Here is a 27,885-nt window from a genome sequence, read left to right as displayed (position 1 = left end):
AATTTAACGAAAAGAATCCCAGCTTAAACCTAGGAATACAAACATTTAAAATTTTTAATGAGCATAGCTATTGCCAACCACCAACATTTGTGGACCATTTGTCGCTGGGTGGACTACACAAACCCAGTGAAGAGTTTATGAACATTGGAAAGAAAATGGAAAAAATATTCCAAAAATTACACAAGAATGGAAAATTTAATAAGAAAACATTACTCGTACGGAGATTAGCGGTTAATATACAGAAACAAGTCGAATTACCTTCAGAGATAGTTAAATCATTCGCAAAACAGAGAGTGATAGTTCGCATGCGATATTTGAACATGAAAGCCAGCTTTGAAGCTAATGGCACAACAAGCCGCAAAAGAAAATCGCAACAGCAGGATCCAAAAGGAATAAAAAAGATGAGAAGGATAATAAACTAAACGCACTATACCACCAAATTATCTGCAAATGGGGTAAGATCCGACACCTCCTTGAAGGTTAATATAGGCTCTCTTACTCAACTCCTATCCTGCGACGTCCGTTTCGTGCAGTGGTAACATGTATCATCGTATATCCAAGCTTGGGTACACGGGCCCAGTCCCAACCTCTTGGGCGGATGATGGTACATGGCCAACCAGGAGGGGGGCAGGCATTCCAGGCAACTGGAATGTCTTAACGTCAGACCAATCTACCCAAATAGCCAGAATTGCTTAAGCAGCTCATTTTGGCACGCTAAAGATCGCTGCTCTAATTCGCCTTTTGCAGTAGATAAACAGCATCAAAGTTCTATGTGGGTCTTTCAAACAGCGCCTAAGCAGCTTCCTTATGCCACGATGCCAGGGATTATTTTTCTGTGTGTTTTATTTTTAAGCAAGCGTCATCGATGAAATAAACAACAAGATTTGTTTCGTTTAAACACATATGTATATTTTTAAAACTTTTGTATTGATGAATTACACAAAATTTTACACAATTTACTGATAATTCACAATCACTTCACTCAATATTCATTCTTTAATTAACTTATCTAACTTGTACAGCAGCAATGAGATGATTGACGGCGTCTCTCTTTGACACTTTGACAAGATCCACCTTGTACCGATGCCATGCATTAAAAAGCTATAAAGTTCCACCAAGTTCGATACACACTCTTAACAAGCCTTCAAGTTCCACCATGAACCCTACACATAGTGCTAATCAGCCGCAAAGTTCCAAAAAGTACGATGTGCCTGTTAAAAAGCTCCTTAGTTCCGCAAAGTACCGTCTATCTCTTAATCAGCCACAAAGTACGACATCGGAACGATTTTTCGTTAAACAGCCCTAAATCAGCTATAAAGTACGAGCTGGCTATTTGGGTAATGACGCTAAATCTGTCGAACAGGTGTATAGAAAAGAATATTCTACAAGTATGCGAAAATATATGTCCTTCTCATCTAACGAAAATAATGAGGAAAGCCCACTGAAACTAGCAGCCGAAAAACGATTTAAAATGAACCTAATGATGAGTGATGGATAACCAGAAGCCTCAACCGTGACGGAGCAACTTATCCCGGATGGCAGCCAGCTTCTTTTTGTCTTCTTTTTTTCTTTTTTTCTTTTTCTTTTCTTTTCTTTTTCTTTTCTTTTCTTACTATTTCTTTTCTAGATATCAGCGTGGAGGATATACTAAGGATCAAGATGGGCCATCACAAAAACGCCTAAAGGAAGATAAAAGGTACGCGGAGTGTTTTAGTGCGGTCGCATTGATCGTAAGCTAATCTGTAATACAGATGGGTTACGATCAATAAATCCCACACTACCCACGACATGGACGGTTGGTATGGAAGTTGTGGGTGCCTTTTGAAGGTCTCACTCCGCGATAACAAAAAAAAACGACTAGAGGAACGATGAAGCTACTAATAACAATTAACCTTAAATTTCTCAACATATCAAAGCTGTGCGACCAATTTTTCTACATGTTAAATATTATCTGATTAATCTATATACGTTCTTTAGTAATGCGTACATATGCTTAAGCGTAGAATACATGAACTGTGATGTAGAATTTCCTTTTAAATGTTTTAAGAGATGATTAAACTGTTGATAGTGATATCGTTTCACTCACTAACTGTAGCTGTTCTATTTTTGCATTAAGTCGCACGAATATTGTTTATAAAATATGTTCAGCTTGTAAGAGTAGTGTAATTCGCTTATACAACCCATATCAGGATTGAGTATTTCGGACATTAAAGACAAAATAAATTTAGTAAAATGAATACATTCGTAAAACCAAATATCATACGAAAACACGTCGAAAACATCACTTCCGGAATTGTATATAATGCAGCTTAAAAACTAAATCACGTTGGTTCTGTAATGTTTTTCTGGATCTGGATGGATGGAATCTGGAAGCGCCAAATAATAGAATCATAACAAGTGATTTTGCTTCCGCCATGTGTTCAAGAATCATATGCCACCATCCGACACGGAAACCACAACCAAATGGCTACATATAATTGGCACGGGTGACCAAACTCACTGTTGGCGCGTTTATTCAATTTCATCGAATTGGGTTTGATATATACGGTCTACTCTAGGAGGCACCTAAAATATAGTATGAGATGATGTTTATATTGAGATGATTTTTCGAAACGGACATCCCGATACCGACCATACGCAATGCCCCCGGACTACTCTGAAAATGGGCTCATGGAACGTACGCACTCTAAGCGAAGCCGGAGCCTTGAAAAAACTTGATGATGCCCTAGCCACACTGAGCATGGACCTCGTAGCTTTACAAGAGATTCGGTGGCTAGGGAACGGTGTGCACAACAGGCGTGGTAAGCATTGATACGACATGTACTACAGCTGCCACGACCGCCACCGCGTGCTGTAGGTCCCCGGCTGAAATCCGTAATCATAGATTTCAAGGCTATAAACGATAGGCTATGCACCCTGTGCATGCGAGGCAAATTTTTTAATATAAGCCTCATAAACGTTCACGCCCCTACCGAAGATAAAGAGGAAGAGGAGAAGGACCTTTTTTACGGCCGCCTCGCTAGAATCGTAGATGCGTGCCCCAGGCATGACCTCATAATCATCCTGGGGGACTTCAACGCAAAAGTCGGTAGGGAGCCAATGTACCGCCAATACACTGGCTGTCACAGTCTGCATGAGCACAGTAATGATAATGGTAGTAGATTGGTCCAGTTCGCCGCAGCGAACAATCTGGTTGTAGGAAGTACCAAATTTGCGCGCAAAAAAATCCACACGATTACATGGGCGCACCCGGGTGGAGAATCCTTCAACCAGATCGACCACGTGTTAATAAGCCGCCGACGACAGTCGAGTCTGTTAAATGTCAGAACATATCGAGGAGCCAATATCGATTCCGATCACTACTTGGTTGGCTTAGTGGTACGTTGTAGAATCGCCCGCCCCCGCGCCAATGGGGGCGGAGAAAACACGCAGCCTCGGCTCAACACGGACTCTCTAAGGGACATTACTGTCCAACAGGAATTCAAAACCGCTTTAGACGAGTCTCTACTACCAGAAGACAGATACGAAACTACGAGCGAGAGGTGGAACGCTCTAAAAACAAAAATAATAAACTGTGCAAGAAATATACTCCCACCACGTCGTGGCAACACCAAATCTGGCTGGTTCGACGATGAATGCAGACAAGTGACCGAACGTAAGAATACTGCATACCGAGCAATGCAGCAACGGCATAGAACGCGGGCATGCGCAGAGGAATATTCACGGCTTAGACGCGAAGAGAAACGAGTTCACCGCTCCAAGAAGCATGCTTTGGAAGAGCAAAACATGCGGGAACTCGAGCAAACCAGAGAGGCGTACGGACCGACACGAAAGTTTTACCAAGCGATAGCAGGTCACCGAAACAACGTTGTACCTAAGGTAACCTGCTGTCGCAACAAGGATGGAGATCTGGTCAGTAACCAGTCAGAGGTCCTCTCGCGGTGGGCTCAGTACTTTGATGAATTACTCAATGACCAGTTTAGCGAACAGCTAGAAGCGCCACTAGCAGATAATGTCATGCTACTGCCACCTAGCATAGAAGAAGTTACTGAGGTGTGGGATAGCGAATCGATGCCTTGTGATTGGAATCTCGGCATCATCTACCCCATATACAAGAAGGGAGATAGGTTGGACTGCAACAACTACAGGGGTATTACGGTGTTGAATACCGCCTATAAAATATTCTCCCTGATCCTTCAGGATCGCCTTGTCCCGCACGTCGAAAAGATAGTCGGAAACTATCAAAGAGGATTCCGAAACGGAAAATCTACCACTGATCAGATCTTCACCATGCGGCAGATCTTGGAGAAGATGGCTGAATACAGACACGACACATACCATCTCTTCATTGACTTCAAAGCCGCATATGATAGCATAGCTAGGGTAAAACTGTATGACGCTATGAGCTCTTTTGGAATCCCGGCCAAACTGATAAGGCTAGTTAGAATGACTATGACCAACGTCACATGCCAGGTGAGGGTGGATGGAAAACTCTCAGGACCTTTTGCTACCACCAAAGGTCTGCGCCAGGGGGACGGGCTTGCTTGTCTCTTATTCAACTTGGCGCTAGAGAGAGCCATCCGTGACTCGAGGGTTGAGACTACGGGAACCATCTTCTATAAGTCAACCCAGATCCTGGCATACGCTGATGATATAGACATCATTGGTCTGCGGCTCTCCTATGTAGCAGAAGCCTACCAAGGGATCGAGCAGGCGGCAGAGAACCTCGGATTGCAGATAAACGAGGCAAAGACCAAACTGATGGTGGCAACATCAGCGGGCCCGCCAACAAATAATCAGAATCTACGTAGGCGTGACGTGCAGATAGGTGAACGCACTTTTGAAGTCGTCCCCCAATTCACCTATCTGGGATCAAAGGTCAGCAACGACAATAGCATGGAAGCTGAGTTGCGCGCAAGGATGCTGGCTGCCAACCGGTCATTCTACAGCCTGAAAAAGCAGTTTACCTCAAAGAACCTGTCGCGACGGACGAAGCTGGGACTATATAGTACCTATATAGTACCAGTACTCACATACGCCTCTGAGACATGGACACTGTCCAAATCTGACGAAACCCTCTTAGCCGCGTTCGAGAGGAAGATGCTCAGAAGGATACTTGGCCCCGTATGTGTGGAAGGACAATGGAGGAGCCGCTATAATGACGAGCTATACGAGATGTACGGCGACCTCACTGTCGTACAGCGTATAAAGCTCGCCAGGCTCCGGTGGGCTGGCCATGTTATACGCATGGAAACGGACGACCCAGCCCGTAAAGTCTTTTTAGGCCGTCCAAAAGGACAGAGGAGGCGTGGTAGGCCCAAATTGAGGTGGCAAGATGGCGTGGAGGCGTCCGCCATTAAGGCCGGGATAACGGACTGGCAGACGAAGGCGCGAGACCGTGAGCGGTTTCGGACACTCCTGAGGCAGGCCAAGACCGCAAAGCGGTTGTAGCGCCGGATAAGTAAGTAAGTAAGATGTTTATATTATTATAGACTAACATATGACAAGGAACTGAGTTTATCAAATATCATATCACATATGACCACGTATCTTTACCACTTTCCAGATGATAAAATGAGCCACGACCATTAGATTGTAATAGTACAGATTAGTCTGCACATAGTACAGAATACAGATAGAATAGTACAGACCTTGTACTTAACCTATTATCTACGAGGGCTGACAATAAAGTAAGGTCTCCAACGCTGCAACTTCGCCGGATCACGCGCTAGGCGAAATCTGGCAACACCGCCGTGTTCCTTGGTTCCCCCACTACCACTTTGCTGCTGGGTGAGGCTTCCCCGACCGCTCAGTCTTGGCTGAGCAGCCGTCAACGATGGAGGTGCTCCTCGCGTCAGCGTCCAAGTGCGAATTGCGTTCTGTAATACGTTTTTTGAGTGCGAAAAAGGTGACACCTATTGAAATCCATCGTCAACTAGTTGAAGTTTACGGGGAAAAGTGTATGGACATAAATAACGTGCGTAAGTGGAGCCGCGAGTTCAATTCCGGGCGCACTAATGTTCACGACGAGGAGAGAAGTGGCCGACCGTCAGTCTCGGATGCGATTGTTCAAGCAGTGGAGGCAGAAATGCTCAAAAACCGCCGTGCGACAATTAGGGACTTGGAAGAGAAGCTTGGAGGAGTGTGTAGCAGCGAAACAATCCGTCATATCCTTGTGAACAACTTGCAGTATCACAAAGTTTCTGCCCGATGGGTGCCGAAACAGCTGACCGAAGACCACATGAAGCGGCGCCAACGTTACCCTTGACCTGCTCAAGAAATTTGGCTGGGACATCATCGATCACCCTCCCTATAGTCCCCACGTGGCTCCAAGTGACTACCACATGTTCTCCGCCCTGAAAAAACATCTCGGAGGGAAGAAGTTTGAAAATGACGCGGAGGTTCAGAAAGAAGTCAACACCTGGCTGCGCGAGGCAGACGGAGAGTGGTATTCTGCCGGCATAGACAAGTTCATCGTGTGGATGCGCAAGGTGTTGGAAAAAAATGGCGATTATGTAGAAAAGGAAGCTAAGACCTTGGCCTTTCCAACGGTGTATCGCTTTTTGTAAATAAATGTCATTTTGAATGAAAAAAAAAATTTGCAGACATTACTTTATTGTCAGCCCTTGTATAAACAATTAAACATGGAACAACTAAATATACTTCAAACTAACATACAAAGCATACGGAAAAATAGGGACGAACTAACATACAGACCACATGAACAAAAATACCATGTAGCTTGCTTACAGGAAACATCGCTGAAAAAGGAAAATAAAATAACAATTAAAGGTTTTAACATAATACGAACAGACAGCGAAGATGGATATGGAGGAAGCTGCATTCTAATAAAAAAAGGAATTAAATACAAACCTATTAAATTAATAGACGAAAGTGATGAAATTCAAACAACAACAATACTGATACACTCTGGAAATTTAATTATAATATCAATATATATATATATATATATATATATATATATATATATATATATATATATATATATATATATATATATATATATATATATATATATATATATATATATATATATATATATATATATAGCTCCAAATACCACCAACAGACAATAAAAGACACTTTAGCAAAAATAACACATAACACACAAACTTACACAAACATAATAATAGCTGGCGATTTTAATGCACATCATACATACTGGGGAGATGATAGAGTCGATCAAAAAGGAAACACAATAATAGAAGAAATAGGCAATTCAAACCTCATCATCCTCAAAAATAACACATACACTCACGTCCCAACAGATCACAACAAGAGACAGACGTCCATTGATTTAACAATCATATCCAAAAAAATCCATAACGTAATCAACAAAACTATTCTAGAAAAACACATAGGGGCAAGCAACCACAAAATAATAAAATAACAATTAAAACACACTGCACAGAACCGATACAACATACTATAATAAACATGAATAAGGTAATTACAAACATTAAACAAATGAAAGGTAAAGATATAGTAAACATAAAATATTTTACAAAGAAAGTATATAAAATCAATCAAAATAGTAAACAAAAAATCAATTTTACACTAAAATTATGGTGGAATGACGAAATAAAAAAGGCCCTGCAAGACAAAAATATAGCAAGACAAAACTTCAACAGTACAAAATTTATTGACCATACCATAGAATTCCGCAAAAGGGCAGCAATCTTCAAACTTAAAATAAAACAAGCAAAAGAAAAACAAACTGAGAAGAACATGGAAAAAATAAACAAAGACACAAGTAGTAAAGAACTATGGAATCTGTTAGGAAATATTAGCAGCATCAACACCACCAATAAAGAGTCAAACCTAATTCACAATGAAGAGACCTATGCTAAGGAATTTATGAATTTAAATTTCACAAACAATAAAAAATCCAAATTTAGAACTTTGTTCAGTACAAATCTACCGATAGATACGGAACTTCTAAATTCAGATATATGGGAAAAAATACTGAAACAAAAAAAAATACAACACCCGGTTTAGACAAAATTACATACCAAATGCTGAGAAACATAAACGACGAATCACTAATACAAATCATAACAGACGGAAACAAAATGTGAGAGAATGGTAAAATAAACGAAGAATTAAAACAAATTAAAATAATAGCAATTCCTAAACCAAAGAAAACTATAAATGATCCCAATAACTACAGACCTATAGCACTTATACCAACGATTACCAAAGTCCTAAACTCGGCAGTATTATTAAGATTAAATAAATATATTGAAACCAAAAATATACTCCCGGAAAAATCCTTTGGATTCAGAAACAAAAGAACCATAAACCAATGCATTAACTTTTTCAACAACCAAATAAATCACAACCAAAGACTAAATAGAATTAGAGGAGCAATATTCATAGATTTGGAAAAAGCATATAATAATGTTTCAACAAAAATCTTCGTGGAACAAATGATAAAATCAGACATCCCACCTCAAATTATAAAATGGACCTACTCCTTTCTTAGAAATAGAACCTCAATAATAGAGAGCACCCAAATGACAATGGGACCCCCTAAAAATTGGCCAAAAATGTCAAATTTTTGACAGCATCGGATTTTGGATCGGAATCAAGGACCGTAAATATATCAGGTCAAGTTATAAGCCCGTTTTGACAGCTAGATGGAAGAAGAATCGACGATGAAAACTGACAGTTAGTTTTCCGCGTTTGGCGAACGCTTCAAGTTCTCGAAGGAAAATTTCCATTTTAAATCACGGGCTGTGTTCTAATAAACTAAAATATTCACCCAAATTGATCTCCACCAAATATTGACCATGCAAAACGTAAACAATCCATCAATACATATACAAGCGGAAAACCATCTGTCAAAATCGGAGCCCAGGGGGGGGGGATCGCCAAAAGCGCTGTAACTACACCTCATTATACAATCCACCTTGATCGGAATGAATAGAAAATCCGAACTTCTGCCAGTGAGGCGAACCAATGAGTGAGAAGTGAAGAGTGAGTAGTGGGAGAATGTACATTCTCACGTCCCGTCAAACATTGCGAGGGTTGGGAGCGGTATCATCTGCTCGAAATCATAAGGTCATTAAATAATCTTTATTTTTCATTCATAAGTTTTTGTTGTTGAGGTGTTATTCGCCAAAAAGATTACAGGCGGTCCCCGAGATACACGGTTATTGGGGACCGAAAACGGCCGCAAAATACCGCGTATCTCGAATTTCCTCGTAAGTCGAATCTCGTGATTTCCAGCCAAAATATCACTAATTTTTGTGCAATTTTGCAAGTAGGGGATTGTTTAAGCCACCAAATTTATCATTTGATATGTTTCTACTGAATTTAACAGTTTTAAAACGATTTGAAATAGTATTTCACATTCGATCAATACGGAAATTATTTGGTATTTCGCAATGGATGTGTCAAATCAGTACAATTTGCTCAAAGTGTAGAGTTCTGGTTCGGTGTAATATTTATTCGCCCGTCTTCGGCGGTGGTTCAATAACAACTGTCAACCTATTCTCCCTACTTGTACATGCTGTCCCTCTCTGTCACTGCTATTGCATTCTACAATCCCTTTCCTCCTCCAAGAAAAACAGTGAAAAAAAAAGCCTCTCTTATATTCTGTTATACAGATTTTCTATGGTTTTTCAACTTAAAACAAACAATTCACGGTTTACAATATCGATTGTATATACATCTACGTCTAATCCTTAAATCCTAACAAAAACCAAATTTGCATGGTCTAACTTTTTAATTGTCATAATACTTCATGATTCTGACTACTCTGTCGTGGTTTCTTGCAAATGATTTTTTTTTTTTTGTACATCTACATCTCGATCTTCTATTCTTCCACTTCCTTCATAGCATTAGTAACTTGATGGTTGTATCATATATGTGCTCCATCTCTCCACGTGTTCTGAAATCCTATTGCGTGTAGTACATTTCCGTGTCTCGGCCACCTCGAAGGACTTCTCTGCATCATGATTCAGGGTAAAGTCTTGTGCATTACGCTAAAGAGAAGCTGCAAAAAAAATTATTTTTCAAAATAATTTCATTTTTCATTTAACATTCCCAAACTCAATACTTATCCGATACATGTAACTGTAACTACAGCTGATTTTTCTTTGAGATCTGCGCTCAACCGCTTCAACATCCTTCGTTGGTTCAATTCTACCCGTTGTCACTTGCTTCTGTATTGCTCCTATAAATTCCGTGTCATCTTCCTTCTCGCTTTCTTTGCTTGACTTCATTCTTAACACTTCAAACACATCTACATTTATAACTGTCCTCATCGATGACTCATGTCAGACTTTTTTTTTTGCAAAGTAGATTCCTATTCCAACGCTTACTTATTTCAACATCTCAAAGCCTTTTTGACATAAATAACATATATTCTACATATTTGCAGTAATGTTCGATTCTTGTCTTATTTACTTCTTCTATTTATCACAATTCCTACAATACGTCGCTTCTTCGAACTATCTTTTGTATCTATACTTCTTGTTAACTTTGCTCTTCCGTATTTTCCTAACTCATTCCGATGCATTTTAGCTTTTGTCAGTCTCACAACCATGATCAATAGACATTACATAATCTTTCATTACATTATTATGGACATTATCTTTCAGATATCATCTTAGCTGGTCTTACGGGCTGGTTTTACAAACTTGAATTCTCACGTATAATCTACTGACCTGGGACTCGTCCAAAATGTTTGTCAGTTACTCTTTATTCCAAGAAGGAATGATTTTTTCCTGCACCAACTTTTGCTATCTACACGTACTGGAAGGTGTGGCAAAATATCAAACATGTTATTGTATATGCTCTTAAATTTTCTTCTTTCTTCTTTTTTTTTAACCTTATGTTTCATTTTGTCCGTAATGAATTTTCATTTCCCTTTTTTGCGATGTAAGATTGCAACTACCTTAAGTAGTCATTATGATCTCTTTTTTTAATTGTTAAGCATTTAAAAATTAATTTCCCATCCCAGTTTAATAATCTTCATAATCAGCTTGTTACTCTGTGTTGTCCGTGTGTATCAATCTGTTAGTGACTTCATTTCGATTACTTTAACCTTCGCTCGCGTAGATAATTTTGCCCATTTGTCCAATCATATGCCTGTCTTCTTCTAATTGCTTTGGCTACTATCCTCGATGAAGCCTAATTTTTACCAGCTGTTTGCGTTGACCTTATTCAACCCTACTTCAAGACCTTAACCGAACTTATCGCTAATTTGCTCTAAACCAGGTACCAAAATCGGTCAGTAGGCTGTCAAATTGGACGTCCTTTCATCCTAGCAGCTATCATAGCAATTAGCCTAGCTCCATCTGGAATGGGTTGAATTTGGGATTGGTCGATCTGGATCTGGAGATCTGGACAATCTATCTGGATTGCTATTATAGCGAGTAAACCCTTCGGACCAATGTTTTTTTTGAACTTGTATCCTGTTATCAATTTTGGTATTGTATCATAAGCATAGGAAGAGCAATGATTCCCTCTAATATTTTTGAAATACTCTATCATTACCACAAACCTCCAAAGCAACTGCATTCTTAAAATACTACATGTTGTTGGATATACACAATAACGATTAATGAAATCAACAAATTGATTATTTTTCAATCTCCAATAGCTAGATCCATAGTTTATAATCAAGTCTTCTAATCTATCTATCATCATGTGCATTTCGGTTGAATCACAATTATGTCGTGATGTATTAGCATTTGATTTGCAAACAAATCCCGTTTGTTTATATAAATGCATGACTAACGTTTTTATGTAATTATTTTTAACAGTAGGAATTATTCCCCGATTTTCGTTCGCATTACATTACTTTCTTTGAAGTTATCAACAAGATTCCTAATTAACAAGACTCTAACAAAATTTGCCTATTGTATTTTTTTTATGCATCAAAAGAGCCTTATTAATTAAAAGTCAGCACCACATCTAATTTTGTTTTATTCTATTAAATGTTATCACATAATACAAACTATGTCTACATTCTTTTCGTTTTTTTTTGTTTACTGTATCCTGTCTCTCAATTGTATTTTTCCTCTAAATCTTCAATTTTATTTTCTCTCTCTCTCTCTCTCTCTAAGTCTCTCTCTGTCTCTCTCTATCTATCTCTATCTCTCTCTTTCTCTGTCTCTCTCTATCTATCTCTATCTCTCTCTTTCTCCGTCTCTCTCTATCGCTTTTTTTATGTGCAACTGTGCACTTCACATAACAGCCGGAATCGCATTCTTTTTATCGCACATAATCACATTCAAGATGTCACGCACATTGAGCTTCTCGCGCTGCCAGCCACTCTTTAGCTTGTTTTTATATTAATCTAAGTTGTCTTTTATGTGACAACTTGGCTTGCCAGATTAATCTCTTTTTCCACCACTATACTTTCATTTCTACTTTTGTCGTCAGCGTATGCTGCATAATATCAATTTACCTATTTTAGTATGGCAATTCTTCTAACTTGATTTCTATGTTATGGAACCATACCGGTCTAACATTAGTTTTAATGCGGCACTTCGAAATTCCTCGGTCTTGCCTTTGGTGCTAAATACTGGATATTCATACTAGATCATACTGGACTCACATTCTCATTACAATATGGCACTACAGATTTCTCTAGACTTGCCGTTTGTGCTACGGAATCATACCAGACTCACATTAACTTTAACACGGCACTTCGAATTTTTCGGACTTGCCTTTTGTGCTACGGAATCATACCGGGCTCACATTCTCATTATAATATGGCACTACGGATTTCTCCGGACTTGCCCTTTTGTGCTACGGAATCACACCGGACTCACATTCGTTTTAATACGGCACTTCGAATTTTTTCGGACTTGCCTTTTGTGCTACGGAATCATACCGGGCTCACATTCTCATTATATGGCACTACAGATTTCTCTGGACTTGCCGTTTGTGCTACGGAATCATACCGGACTCACATTAACTTTAACACGGCACTTCGAGTTTTTCGAACTTGCCTTTTGTGCTACGGAATCATACCGGGCTCACATTCTCATTATAATATGGCACTACGGATTTCTCCGGACTTGCCCTTTTGTGCTACGGAATCACACCGGACTCACATTCATTTTAATACGGCACTTCGAATTTTTCGGACTTGCCTTTTGTGCTACGGAATCATACCGGGCTCACATTCTCATTATAATATGGCATTACGGATTTCTCCGGACTTGCCCTTTTGTGCTACGGAATCACACCGGACTCACATTAACTTTATTACGGCACTTCGAATCTTTCGGACTTGCCTGTTTACTATGGAAAAACTGCGCTATGGATTTGTAAACAGACTCGCATTTTATTTGTTTCGGATTGCTGTTCGCTACGGTCTTCGACCGGACTCGCATCTCCTTTTACGACTGTTTGTTTTTTTATAAAATATTTTTATTTGCACTGCGGTCTTTAACCAGACTTGCATGCTTCTTACTGTTTCAGTTTTCATCAAAACCAGTGCGCTACGGATTTTTAACCGGACTCGCATCTTTTTTTTTTTAAATTGAAATTTTTCAACATCTTTCTGTTTCTGCAAACACTGTGCGCTTGGTGTTTTCAGCCGGATTCGCATTCTTTTTTTATAATCATTATAATTATTTCGATATGCACTACGGTCTTCAACCGGACTTGCATGCTATTTTAAAATTATATTTATTCAAAGTCTCTTTTTATTACAAACACTACTTTGCGCTGCGGAGTTTCAACCGGACACGCATTCTCTTTTTTTAATCAATAGTATTATTTTGGGTATGTACTACGGTCTTCAACCGGACTTGCATTCTTCTCGATTTTTCATATTCTTTCTTATTTTTTTTTAGTTTGCCAAACTGCGCTGTAGATTTCAAACCAAACTCTCATTCTCTTTTCCCGGTCAGCAAAAATAATCATGCTTTCTCGCTCTTACATATTAAAATGTTTGTTGGGTTCTGTTAGTAAGCGTCAGTTTTGTTGATTGGGTACGCAACATGGCTGTCATTTACACTTGCGCCTTTTCCACGTTTGGGGCAATGCTTCGGGATTTTGCCTAACTCACCTTTTTGCCTTTCTTTCGTAAAACGCTACGTGCTACAACTTTTTTTCCCAGACTCACTCTTTCCATCATCTCTTATCTGCACGTTTTACACACCACCAACAAAAATCGTACCGGCTGCGCCAATTGTAGAGTTCTGGTTCGGTGTAATATTTATTCGCCCGTCTTCGGCGGTGGTTCCACCGACAAACCGACATGACACTTCGAACAAAATAAGCTTCCAAAGTTGTCTCCTTATTTCAAATGAAAATACGTTAAACACTAGCGCCATCTCTATAATGATTCGCTTACTACACTGACACAGAGAAGAAACTGCTAAATCCCCTTTTTGTTTTTCTTCGCAAATTCCAATGCGTAATGTTTTATGTACTTCTCACATCTTTTGTATTGATTGAGAAACTTATAAAATGATTTTCCTGGGTGTTTTGTCCAATAATTATCACAAAATCTTGCCTCACACTTCCTTCGCCATTTGTATTTAGAAAAGTTGTTTGCATCGAAGCAGCAATGAACAGAGCTTACTTTGACAGAAGTGTTCGCCTCACTGGTAAATGACAGTACTTTCGTGTGGGACACTTTTGTAACACCAGTGTCACGTCGGTTTGTCGGTGGTGGTTCAATAACAACTGCCAACCTATTCTCCCTACTTGTACATGCTGTCCCTCTCTGTCACTGCTATTGCATTCTACAAAAGAACTGTTAAATTTAGAAAAACGCGTATCTCCGAATCCGCGTATAAGAGGTACCGTGTATCTCGGGGACTGCCTGTACTTCTCCAATTTTTGTGGATTTTTGCAAAATAAAATCTCAAAATGTAGGTGTTTAGTAAGCTATAATTTTCAATGTTATACCTGCTCTCGGGGTGCTATAATTATAACTGCTAAAACTAGGGGTGAAAAAACTACCAAGGCTCGCAAGCTCTTTAATGCGAGGGCTCTGAAGCGGTGAACTTGTATGGCGTGCGAGCCCTCGCGCGCCCTCGCAAATCGCTGTCAATTGCATGGCGGGGTGATAATGAAGGAAAATGAGAAAAAACGAGGTGGATTGAAAGCACCGTAAAATTGCAGGATTGCCAACCAAAAAAAAAGAAAAAATATTTTGCTTCTTGGGAGAATTGTACATGTGTATGTTAGGAGCCAAGTGCTGTCCCGCCATGCAATTGACAGCGATTTGCGAGGGCGCGCGAGGGCTCGCACGCCATACAAGTTCACCGCTTCAGAGCCCTCGCATTAAAGAGCTTGCGAGCCTTGGTAGTTTTTTCACCCCTAGTTTTAGCAGTTATAATTATAGCACCCCGAGAGCAGGTATAACATTGAAAATTATAGCTTACTAAACACCTACATTTTGAGATTTTATTTTGCAAAAATCCACAAAAATTGGAGAAGTACAGGCAGTCCCCGAGATACACGGTACCTCTTATACGCGGATTCGGAGATACGCGTTTTTCTAAATTTAACAGTTCTTTGAGCAAATTGTACTGATTTGACACATCCATTGCGAAATACCAAATAATTTCCGTATTGATCGAATGTGAAATACTATTTCAAATCGTTTAAAACTGTTAAATTCAGTAGAAACATATCAAATGATAAATTTGGTGGCTTAAACAATCCCCTACTTGCAAAATTGCACAAAAATTAGTGATATTTTGGCTGGAAATCACGAGATTCGACTTACGAGGAAATTCGAGATACTCGGTATTTTGCGGCCGTTTTCGGTCCCCAATAACCGTGTATCTCGGGGACCGCCTGTAATCTTTTTGGCGAATAACACCTCAACAACAAAAACTTATGAATGAAAAATAAAGATTATTTAATGACCTTATGATTTCGAGCAGATGATACCGCTCCCAACCCTCGCAATGTTTGACGGGGTGTGTCATCTAATGAGTTGTTTATCAGGAAGGTAAGGTGTAAGGTGGTGGAGCAGGAGCTATTGGAAGAGAAGAATCATACATATAGATTAACATCAGAGGGACTTACTGTTATGAACTGCTTATGTTTTATTTAAACACGTATAACGTACATAATAAATACTGATACACGAAATACAAACACGTTAAAATGTATAACAGTTTACAACGTAGGCCGCGCGCAAGCCGCACCGAGCGCCCCTGCCGAGAGCTCCTGCTCGATCGGCCTTCGTACACACTCTGCTCGGCGCTCGGCACACACTAAGGCTGCGCTCTGGCACCAATCGAACACGACATCCGACTCGAACAAACCCATATAATCATATGGAGGTGCACTGTCAGACACAAACAAACAAACAAGACAAACATGCCCATACATTTTTCATGTTCGATGTCGTGTTCGACAAGGTGGAATATAGAGGAGGTGTCTTCTTAGCGTTTGGCATGTTGCCATTTTGAGATTCAGTTTGACAACAGCCGTCGATATTTGTTTACAAGCAGCAGCTACATTATAACGTGTAAAATGTCGATTTATGGAGTGTGGATGCAAAATACGAATTTTTAATGCTAAAAACATGTGTATTAAACGAAAACAATTCATATATTATATCTAAATATCAGCAACATTCGTCGCATTTGACAACTGCCGTCAATCCTGGTTTTGTGCTTTTTTCTAAAGCCTCGATGCCCAATTGTTCTACATGACGACACCTCCTTTCTACCCACTTTGGTGTTCGATTGGTGCTAGAGCGCCGGGTAAGGCTCCGCTCTGGCACCAATCGAACACGACATCCGACTCGAACAAACCCATATAATCATATGGAGGTGCACTGTCAGACACAAACAAACAAACAAGACAAACATGTCAAATCCCATACATTTTCCATGTTCGATGTCGTGTTCGATTGGTGCTAGAGCGCCGGGTAAGCCTTACGCGCTTAGTGTGTGCGACAGTGTGCGTGTACACACTGTCGTCCAGTGTTGCGAACGGTGACGTTCATCGACATAAAATTGTAAACATTCATTCGATTTGAAGCTTCCCATTCCCATCTCTCTCTGTCATTTGACATTCCCGTCAAAAAATGTCATTTGACATGAAGACATTTTCAAGATACATTCATTTGACATTCGCCAACCTGTATGAGTAGTGAACTGTGTCGTATTGCAAACGGCCGTATTCATGTCAAACTACAACAGAGCGTGCGGTGCAAAGGCTTTCATTTCACTAGTTTTTGCTATTTCACTAGAATCCCCATATTCAGCGACGATACACTTCATAATCCTCCGATCGTATCGATTTGTGTTGTTCAAAAAATGTCAAATGACATTCATACTACATTGTTTACATTTCATGTCACTGCATCAGCCCTGACGGTAGCGACACGAATGAATTTCGTTTAATGACAGTCGTGTCGTGGAAGCATTGAATGTCATCAGCCAAAAATTATTTTGACCGGCTGTTTACGGTGACTGTCATGAAAAATGTCAACAGTTAACAACACTGCTGTCGTCCCCCTGGACGTTGACCGGTGGCAGCGCAACTGCCACGGCAAGTCCAGGGGTCGGCACGCACGGCTGCCCACAACACTTACCTTTTTTCTATAGAAATCGCCGTAAACCGAACCTCGTGTGGATAAATGCTAGTCCAGCATCTTGCGTGTTACACCATTCCGGATCGTGCCAGACGAGCTGCACAGAGCCATAAAAAGGAGTTTCAGCATAACTGCCCGGTGCTTTTGCAGTAGCGTGAAATTGTTAAAGGTGAGTTGATTCAGAGACTTTATGTTCGAAAGCAGCAGTTAGTGTTTTGCGTGTGTGAAATATGTATGATGATATTGTATTGTTGTTAATATGTTAATATGTTAATATCCTGTATAACACCAAAAAACAATAACACCAACACTGTATAACAGGAAAAAATGAATTCGAGCTGCTACGCGTCAACGAGAAGACGATGGGGAACATATTTCATCGCTAGACGATTTTGAAGATGAATTGATTGAATATAACGGAGAAAAGGACTCATCATATTCTTCAAGCGATGTGATGGGACTATTGAAACAAATTTTAAAAAATCAAGCAGCTATACTTGATGAATTGCGCAGTCAGAGAGAAGAATTTTTGGAAATGAAAAATAGCCAAAACGTTATTTTAGGTAGTTTATCGAAGCAATCGAAAAAAATTACGCATGTTCAAGTTTTTGTTGAACAAATTAGTAACGTGGTATGTGTAGGGAAAGGTGTAGGAGCTCAATCAAAAGCCCCAGAAGGGTTTCAAAAACTAAAAACAAAAGACGATATGGATAATTTTAACCAAAGTTAAGAACAGAAGATAATTTCAAGGAAAATATACACAAATGGCTGGATTAAAGCATAAAGAAAGCGGATGTAAAAGACAGGATGCACGAGGCACGCGATTTGATTTTTGATCCAGAACTGTTTGCAGGTTGCAACTGGAAAGGTGTTATCTTATGACCCCAAAATTCCCTTAATCACATATAACATATTAGAACTGTTTAGAGCCATAGGTAGCAATCCCTTCCAACAGGCCACTGAAAAAGACGTGGAAGATTTTTTTAAACTAAAGCTTCGATATGGCAAAGATCGCCTGAATTTAAAAAAATCTAGCTTTAATCCTTCTAAAATGAATTGAATATGTGGCTAAGGAAATGGTGGGAAGATGACGAATCTTCATTCTGGCTACAATCCGCAAAGAGATTTACGATAAGCAATCAAATCACTCGACTCGTGTATCCTGTTTTTGGCTATAATGATAAAATCATTGGCTTTTTTAAACATAATGAAAAAGAACAGAAATAGAGCTGTACAAAATTGATGTTTAATAATAATAACGTATTATGTACAAATTTAAATTTTTACTATGTTAAAGAAGTAATTAAGCTACCTCAACTTATAATGTTTTTTGTATTAAAAATGTAATCACAATAAATAAAAATGTTAACTACGAACTCTGTATAAATAATCGTCATATATGCAGGATTCTTCTCAGAATATTTCAAACTTTTTTTTCCAATTCACATAAACTTTTTTTTTATTGAATATACATCTTACATTTTTCAACATTATTTGTAAATTTACAATATACTTAAGGCAACTTTGAGACAGAGTATTTAGTTCTGTCTCTGGATTAAGTCCGACCTTATACCGGGTCTACTCGGTTGCTTAATATCTATAACTTAACCTACTTGGCCTACTTAACCTACTTAACCTACTTAACCTACTTAACCTACTTAACCTAGTTAACCTATTTAGCCTATTTAACCTACTCATACCTCATTCTGTTAAAGTGTGTAATAATGGAGTAAAATGTAGTTTAGAACCAGTTCGTATTGTCTTAATAGCTACCATTTTACATTTAATGTCACTTATAGATTTGGTTCGAAGCGTTGGTGAAGTGTCGTTTTCATATCCGATATAATTATAAATTTTTAAAAATAATTTAATAATTTAATTTTTAATTTTTAATAATTTTTAATAATTATAAAGCGCAAGAAGTTGTGAATGCCTGAAAACGCTTTACTAAAGGATAACCATGAATAATTACAGATCCTGACTCCTCGATGGCTTTATCGTACTTGACTTCTTCTTCTTCTTCTTTTGGCTCAATAACCGTTGTCGGTCAAGGCCTGCCTGTACCACTTGTGGGGTTGGCTTTCAGTGACTTTTGGATTACCCCCCCATAGCAGGATAGTCAGTCCCACGTATGGCGGCACGGTCTAGTTGGGGCTTGAACCCATGACGGGCATGTTGTTAAGTCGTACGAGTTGACGACTATACAATGAGACCGGCTTATCGTACTTGACTATAATATTCTTTTTAGTTAAAAACCAACAATCCCTAAACTGTTTCCTTAACAAAAACTCCTGTCTAACTTGTAAAATTGTTTCATCCTTTTTTACTTTAAGTTTCGGATACGTTATACTTTCCTGGTTACTAGCAGTTTCTATATCTCGCAATAATATAATTTTTCCTATAGCTTGATGTAAACTTCTATAACCAGATGTTACGTAGCTATGTTTAATTATCTGTAGCATCACTATTATCTCTATTATAAAATTCTAGTAAAGGCTGATCAGCGTTACTTTCCAGCGGTAGCTTGGATTTTTTTTTGCTTAGTTTACATCCATACAACGCAATACAATACAACCGCTATGGTTATGGAAAACGCAACGCCGACTTGGTGTTTAGTGTTTTGATAGGTATGGAGAAGAATGATACAAATTACAGTATAAATTTAATAATTAGACGTTTTTCTGTGATCTTTCGAGATTTTTCCATACATGGGCCTAATTTTTGGTTTAAGCATATCTAAAGATTGTCTTCTACGTCGTGTAGGTAAAGTTTTCCAATAAGTGGTCCAAAGAACTGGATGCGGATGCATTAAAACGCAGCGAAAACATTCATACGAAAAAGTAACTGAAATAAATACCCTTCTTTTAGGAGTAACGGGTCATTCCGGCCTATACAGGCTTTCGATACTTAGTACCACTGAGCCGGATAGTCAATCCTTACTAAGGGCCATGGGATGGGCATGTTAAAATGTCCGAGTTGATGACTCTCCGCTGGACCCCTCGATGCAACAAAAAATAAAAATAGTAAAACTGGACTGGATGGTTCCATTAGTGCGTATTAGGTGGAAGCAGTATCAGGGCTCGGAATCAGGATCTGTTCCATGACTGACATGGAATCTTAATCATTTCAAGGGGTTCAGTTCCAGTACCGAAAGGTATATGTCGCAGGATGTGCATAGAGTCAGGATCAGTTCCAGTACCGTTATGGAATCAGTGTAGGTTTTGGTGTGGGTTCGGGATCAATTCCAATACCGGTACGGTTTTGGAGTCGTTATGCCGGTATATATACAATTTCAGTACCGGTAGGGTAAATGTACCAATAGTGGAGCAATTTGTAGGAGAACAGTTGTGCTTTAATAGAATTAAAGTGTCAGGAAGTTGCATTTATGAATATTTTAACACATTGCGATTTAAATATGTATTATATTGGCTATCACAAGCATTTTTACCATCAAACACAACACATTTACGAAAAAAGTATATTTTTATGACGACTTCGTTGTACCTATAATGGTGGTATGGTTCATATAGTCGTCGTATTGTGTTACTATAGTGTTGGTAACCAAAAATACCTAAAAAACTGTGTATAATATAACTATTCTATTTGGCGTAACGTCCTACGCGGATATGCCGGCCTATAAAGGCTTTCGAGACTTGATAATGCATTACCACGCAGCCGGATAGTTAATCCTTGCTACGGGGGGACGGTTCATTCTGGGCTTGAACCCATAACGGGCCCAGAATGGAAACCCATGAGTCGTTCGAGTTGACGACTCTACTACGGGATCGCTACATGTCCCGTGCATAATATACATCCAACTTAGTTTGAAGTTGTTTTCATTTGAATTGTAAGAATCATATCCATAATATTAATTTCTTACATAATTTGACAGTAAAAAATGTATAGTGTGATTGGTGATGCAAAAATTCAAAAGCCGGGGAGAGTATGCTTGATTCGAAGTGGATTTTTCACTCAGTTGGATGAGCGAATTTTGGAATTTTGGTAAATTACTAACAGGAAACTCATTTCTGCTCCTTATTTTTGGGGAAAAAATACGAAATGTCAACAATATCGCAGAAAAAAATCTAAAATGTCCTGTTTTTACTAATTTTATATCTATACCCACTATTTCAATATGCCTATTTTGTGTACCTTAAATGGCAATATGGTAAAAACTCAAAAGAATATGAAAATATGGTCATAAGACAATGAGTTTTAGAAAATCAGTAACATTTTATGAAAGCTATGTTAAAATAATAATAATTGCGTTGTTATGTGGTCATTAAAAGCGTTATTTTGCGTTAATAATTATGATTTTTTTATGAAATGCTATGGATTTTGGGAGAATGTTGACACATTTCACAAAATATAGGATTTTTCTATCACTGTAATGGAACTGTGCTTTAAAAAAAACAGAGAACATCAAACAATGACATATACTACATATATCAATTGCACTTCAATTATCGTATGGGGGGTATCTTAGAGCCATACTACCACTATTGGTACTACCACCACTATAGGTACGTTTACCCTATAGGGTTAAGATATATTTCAGATCCGGTATGGGAATGGGATCAACTTCACGACCGGAAAGGATCAAGATCAGTAAAAATTACCAGTCAGGGTTTAGGATCAGTTCCACGATCAGGTTCATGTCTAATTATAACACCTATACGGGAATGGAATCAGTTCCAGCACCTGAATAAGTTGTATCAAATTTCAGATTCAACATGGGTTCGGGATTAATGCATCACCTAGAATTAAAAACCACATGGAATTTGCGTTGTATTTTAAGAAAAACGTTACATGCAGGTTAGTATATACCCCAGAAATTATCTTGCATAACCCTGTAACCGGGCCAAATTAACTAGTATTTTCAAAAGCATGCGTCGAAAAAGTTATCAAAGGGCCTAATCTGTCTACCTCTTCTTATACATGAAGCAAAAGATGAACGTTACTGACAAGATGTACACGGTCATAAACAACACTGTAATCCTCTACAAATTGCTTCAATAATGTTCCTGCATATTCCCACTGATCCTTAAATGCCCGAGACGATAACATCGTTATAGCGCAATACAATAATTTAAAATGTTCATATGCTAGTTTTCCTATTCTATCTTGCAAAACAACTATACCTGCGTTATGCAAAAAACTACCAAATTCTGTACCATTCCAAAAGTGCAAATAATTAAGGGACCTAAACTTTCTATGGATTTCTGAGGGCAATAATATGCTGATAAGCTCTTCTGATATTTCAATAATATCTTCTTTGCACCATTTTTTAAAAGGAGCAAGAGCTCCTTCGACCCAACCTAGCAGAAGTTTGAAAACTATACCTAATTGTATTAAATGTAGCAAATCACTAGTAGCTATACCTTTTATCATGTCGAAACGTTTTAAATCCGTAAGTGGTGTTTTACCTCTCCGATGGCCTGTAGAACTGGGTTTTTCATCTCGAAATTCCTTATCTGTTCTTGGTGGTGCTTTTGTATCCTCGAAAATAACTTTTTTTGGAGTTTTTAGGGAAGTTTCACGGGCCGGTCTGGTGGTACCGTCGTCTACTCGTACGACGTAAAAACATGCCCGTCATGGGTTCAAGTCCCGAATAGACCGTACTCCATACGTAGGACTGACTATCCTGCTATGGTAACAATAAGTCACTGAAAGCCAAGCTCACTTCATTAGTGGGTACTGGAAGGCCTTGACCGACCGCGGTTGTTGTGCCAAAGAAGAAGAAGAAGAAGGGAAGTTTCACAGCATTTACACTTTAAGCACCCGTGTACTCCGTTGTAGTAGCAAACCTCTGCAATAAAATAAAACAATAAAATTAGTACACATTATTAATAAAATCAGAATTTCATTTAATCAGCCATGGAGAGCTGCTGCATCGAATGAACCGCGTTCCATCTCCGTCATGTTCGTTTTGTCCTGCAATAGACACCCTGGAACACAAATTCGATAGCTGCAGAAGAGTTGCTGATGCTTGGCAGATTCTGCACCAGCGAATTAGCATTGTAATTTCAGGGTGTCCATCTTCGTCAACGTTATTGTTCGGTTTGTTGCGTTTGCCTGTACTAAATGGCATTAGTGCAGGTAAACGCAGCCATATCCTAAGTTTGTTTGTGAACTATATCATCCACATCATTGAAACCCACCGCTCGAATTTGATTTAGAAATCACAGCATCGTCTATGAATCACGCTACCACTGTTACGGAAATAAAGCTCAATTACGCACGTGCTGACCTTACTAAACTCAAGAGACTGATCTGCTCCTTCAACCAATCCTTTGAATGCTCAAACTATACATCCATTGACCATGCCACGAACGATTTCTCAGAGTTTATGCGGGCCGCATTGCGTTAAATGTGCTCCTATTAAAAAGCCCCATCGCGGACCGCCGTGGGGTGACCGCACATTCTTCTTCTTTGGCTCAACAACCGTTGTCGGTCAAGGCCTGCCTGCACCACTTGTGAGTTTGGCTTTCAGTGACTAATTGATTTCCCCCATAGCAGGATAGTCAGTCCTACGTATGGCGGCACGGTCCATTTGGGGATTGAACCCATGACGGGCATGTTGTTAAGTCGCACGAGTTGACGACTGTACTACGAGACCGGCTGACGACGACATTACGACCGCACATTACATGCCCTAAAAAAAGCAAAGCGAGCCGCTTATGACTATTTGCGCGCTAGTCGATCCACACCGTGTCGGCTTTACTACAATGGTGTTCATGCACTTTATCGACGTTATAATAGAGTCTGCTATCGTCGATATATACGCCACACTGAACGAAGCTTGCGAAAGTACCCTCGCCGCTTTTGGAGCTTTGCCGACAACATGCGCAAGTCAACTGGCCTCCCCGGGACTATTCGGTATAAGGATAATTGTGCACACTCGCCATTAAATATTTGTGAACTGTTCGCCACGCGTTTCGAGGATAGCTTCATCTCTAACATCACAAATCCGGAGGCTGTTGCTTCCGCACTCGTGAACACTCCGGCAGATGCAATTCATGTCACGCTACCTATCGCCACCGAGACCCTGGTCACCCAAAAAATCGAGCGTCTCAAGTCGTCATACTCCGAGGGGCCAGATGGTATCCCAGCGACAATTCTCAAGCGTTGTGCCGTATCGGTAGCTCCTGTTTTAACTAAGATTTTTAACGAATCTCTGCGCACAGGAACCTTTCCATCACTGTGGAAGGTCTCATGGCTAACACCCATCCACAAAAAAGGCAGCAAAAACGAAGCAGTGAACTATCGAGGTATTACCTCTTTATCTGCCTGCGCCAAAGTGTTCGAGCTCCTCATCTATGAACCATTAATAGCATCTGCCAGCAAATACATCAGCACCAACCAACATGGATTCATGCCTAAGAGATCAACTACGACAAATCTGATGCAATTCGTTAGCGGCTGTTATAAGTCCATTGATGATGGTATGCAGGTTGATGCCATTTACACGGACATTAAGGCGGCTTTTGACAGTGTGTCCCACAACATTCTTCTGGCAAAACTTGATAGACTTGGATTATCACCACCCCTGGTAAAGTGGATGAAATCGTATTTATGTGGTCGTTCATATGCAGTAGTGATGGGTAAAGTTGGCAAAAATCCGGAGTCGACTCCGATCCGACTCCGTTAAATTCGGAATCGACTCCGGAAGGTAGGTCCGCGCTGCAATATCCGAAGTCGTTCGGAATCGTCCGGAGTCGTACGGAGTCGCCCGGAGTCGCCCGGAGTCGCCCGGCGTCGCCCGGAGTCGGAGTCATCCGGAGTCGCCCGGAGTCGGAGTCGTCCGGAGTCGTTCGGAGTCGTCCGGAGTCGTTCGGAGTCGTCCGGAGTCGTTCGGAGTCGAAGTCGTCCGGAGTCGTTCGGAGTCGTTCGAAGTCGTCCGGAATCGCCCGGAGTCGCCCGGAGTCGGAGTCGTTCGGAGTCGTTTGGAGTCGTTCGGAGTCGACCGGAGTCGTTCGGAGTCGTCCAGAGACGTTCGGAGTCGGACTCGCTCGGAGTCGTTCGGAGTCGTTCAGAGTCGTCGACTCCGGACGACTCCGGTCGACTCCGGTCGACTCCGGACGACTCCGGATGACTCCGACTCCGGGCGGATCTAGTGGTTCCATTTTGCCGGAGTCGGAATCGAACTAACAATAGTCGGAGTCGGATCGGAGTCGTGGGTGCGCTCCATACAGCACATCACTAATATGCAGTTAGAATGGGCTCCCACCAATCAAGATCTATCGGTGCCTCTTCCGGCGTACCCCAGGGCAGCAACCTGGGGCCTCTGTTGTTTCTGCTCTACATAAACGACTTGTGCACGGCACTCCCGGATAATAGTTGCCTACTCTACGCAGATGATGCTAAAATCTATCGTGAAATCCGTGAGCCCGAGGACCATCTTCAACTTCAAGCCACTTTGACTGAATTTGTCTCCTGGTGCAAGCGTAACGCACTAAGCGTCTGTATCGATAAATGCGCCATAATCTCATTCAGCCGTTCAAGAGCTCCAGCGCTGTTTAATTATACGCTTGATGGTCAGAACCTCGAAAGAGTGAACTGTGTAAAGGATCTAGGAGTCCTCCTAGATGCTAAACTCTCCTTCGAAGAACAGATAGACCAAGTAGTCGCTAGTGGCAATCGTCTACTTGGCTTGGTCATAAACATGACGCGCGAGCTTCGTGATCCTATGTGTTTCAAGACACTGTACTGCGCCCTTATCAGACCACTGCTGGAATATGCTAGCATTGTTTGGTGGCCAGCATCTACTCGGGCACTTGCGCGGCTAGAGTCCATCCAACGGAAGGCAACGCGCTTCGCCCTTCGTGATTGGCCGCGTCGTCTCGACTACAGAACTAGGTGTTTGCTGCTTGGGATCCCGCCTCTCGCCGAACGTGTTGAGCACACCAGACTGGCATTTATCACGGGAATCTTAAACGGAACCATCGACAGTCCCGAGCTACTTTCAAGGATTCACCTCTATTTTCCTGCCAGAATACTTCGTCGCCGACCAATGCTGGCAGTCGCTGAAACCCGAACAACATTTGGCTCTCGCAACCCCCTTCTTTGTATGTGCCGTCTTTTAAATTCAGCTGACGATATTTACGAGCCTGGAATGACGATAACGGAACTGACTTCGCTTTTAAGTGTTCGGAATGCGTTCAACAATAACAATATATAAATGTTCTGTTCGTTATCTTATGTGTATTGTAAACAAATTTTGACTCGAGAGGGCTTCATAGTCCATCGATTAATAAACTAAACTAAACTAAACTAAACTAAACTAAAACAATGATGCTGTGATTGACATAGAAGTTCTGCGTTGTTCATTGTAAATATTAATGTTAAATAGAACCTAAGCACGTTTTCAATAAAACATTTTATAAAAAAAATACTTACGTATAATAAATGCACGTGCAGGCGAGTCAGCGATAATAACTCTAACGGAAACAGATATTTTTTTGCCATTCAGGGTCATTTTGTTATCATGTAGCCCAGCTGTGTCAAACTCATTTCTTCAGAGAGCCGCAAGCACAGTTTTTCAATGATTCGGGGGCCGCAAAGTTGAGAATAAAAAATATACCTCAATAATTATATAAAATACTGTTAAAAATCATGATTGTTAAACTAATTGACTTTTTGTACCCCTCGCTTCAAATCTGGAATCTTTTCTTATTTAAAAATTGGCATTGTTATTTTTCATTGTGCTCTTTTATAAAAAAAAATGTTTAATATAATTTTAAAGTCACATGCAATTTCTTTTATCCTCATTATTAAAATAGCCCAAGTGCCACAAATCCACTAAACGACCACTAAACGGCTTCTAAACGACTCAAGTTCTCTACCTAAACGGAATATAGAAAGACTTCGTTTAGCAGACGCCAAACGACTCATGCATTCTAAAAATAGCAAAAAAGCTGGTGGCGCTATCTGTTGGTGGGATACCCCAACCAGTTGAGCTTCATCGCTTGGAGGAGAGCTTTCTCATTTCCTCTGTACTGTTGTATGGTTTCGCATTGAAGTTATGCATCGCTAGAACTAGAACGGCGATACGATTGTTTAAATACTAAACTCCAACGGAAACCACCAGCACTGAAGCAAGTGAGATTTGAGCAATGGTCATTGGTGTTGATACCCACGTATCTAACCACACGACCATTTACATAGATTTTTGCTCAGAAAGTTAGAAGGCTATATAGGTCATAATAAAATGCAACTTGTCGAAACACATTGCAAGAAAAGGATAGCAATATAATGATGAGTTGTAATACGCCATCTATTGATCAAACCAATGAAGCTGTGGAGCTTTCATTTTTTTTCTATGGATA

At 40.0% G+C, this 27,885-nt stretch overlaps 1 protein-coding gene and 1 long non-coding RNA gene across 7 annotated transcripts in view; both read right to left on the bottom strand.

The window, feature by feature from the left end:
• Positions 1-9,451: 9,451 nt before the first annotated feature.
• Positions 9,452-14,745, bottom strand: LOC121594024. The gene is made up of 2 exons (XR_006004885.1): positions 14,688-14,745; positions 9,452-9,513 (listed from the first exon to the last, which is right to left on the bottom strand). It is a non-coding gene; the product is annotated as an uncharacterized LOC121594024 (long non-coding RNA).
• Positions 14,746-23,235: 8,490 nt separating this feature from the next.
• LOC121593600 overlaps positions 23,236-27,885 on the bottom strand; it is a 43,538-nt gene continuing 38,888 nt past the window's right edge. For 5 of the 6 annotated variants that reach the window (XM_041916123.1, XM_041916121.1, XM_041916120.1 and 2 more), the window contains one exon: positions 23,236-23,366. In XM_041916123.1, the coding sequence (XP_041772057.1) occupies positions 23,331-23,366 (36 nt within the window). In that variant the 3' untranslated portion in view covers positions 23,236-23,330. Of the gene's footprint in view, positions 23,367-26,956; positions 27,073-27,885 lie in introns of all 6 variants that reach the window. The other variant, XR_006004806.1, reaches the window with a different exon arrangement.

Source organism: Anopheles merus, chromosome 2L, assembly GCF_017562075.2.
Source record: "Anopheles merus strain MAF chromosome 2L, AmerM5.1, whole genome shotgun sequence".
NCBI lineage: Eukaryota > Metazoa > Arthropoda > Insecta > Diptera > Culicidae > Anopheles > Anopheles merus.
Note: the sequence above shows the minus strand (reverse complement) of the source record. Positions and strands in the feature narration are given on the sequence as shown.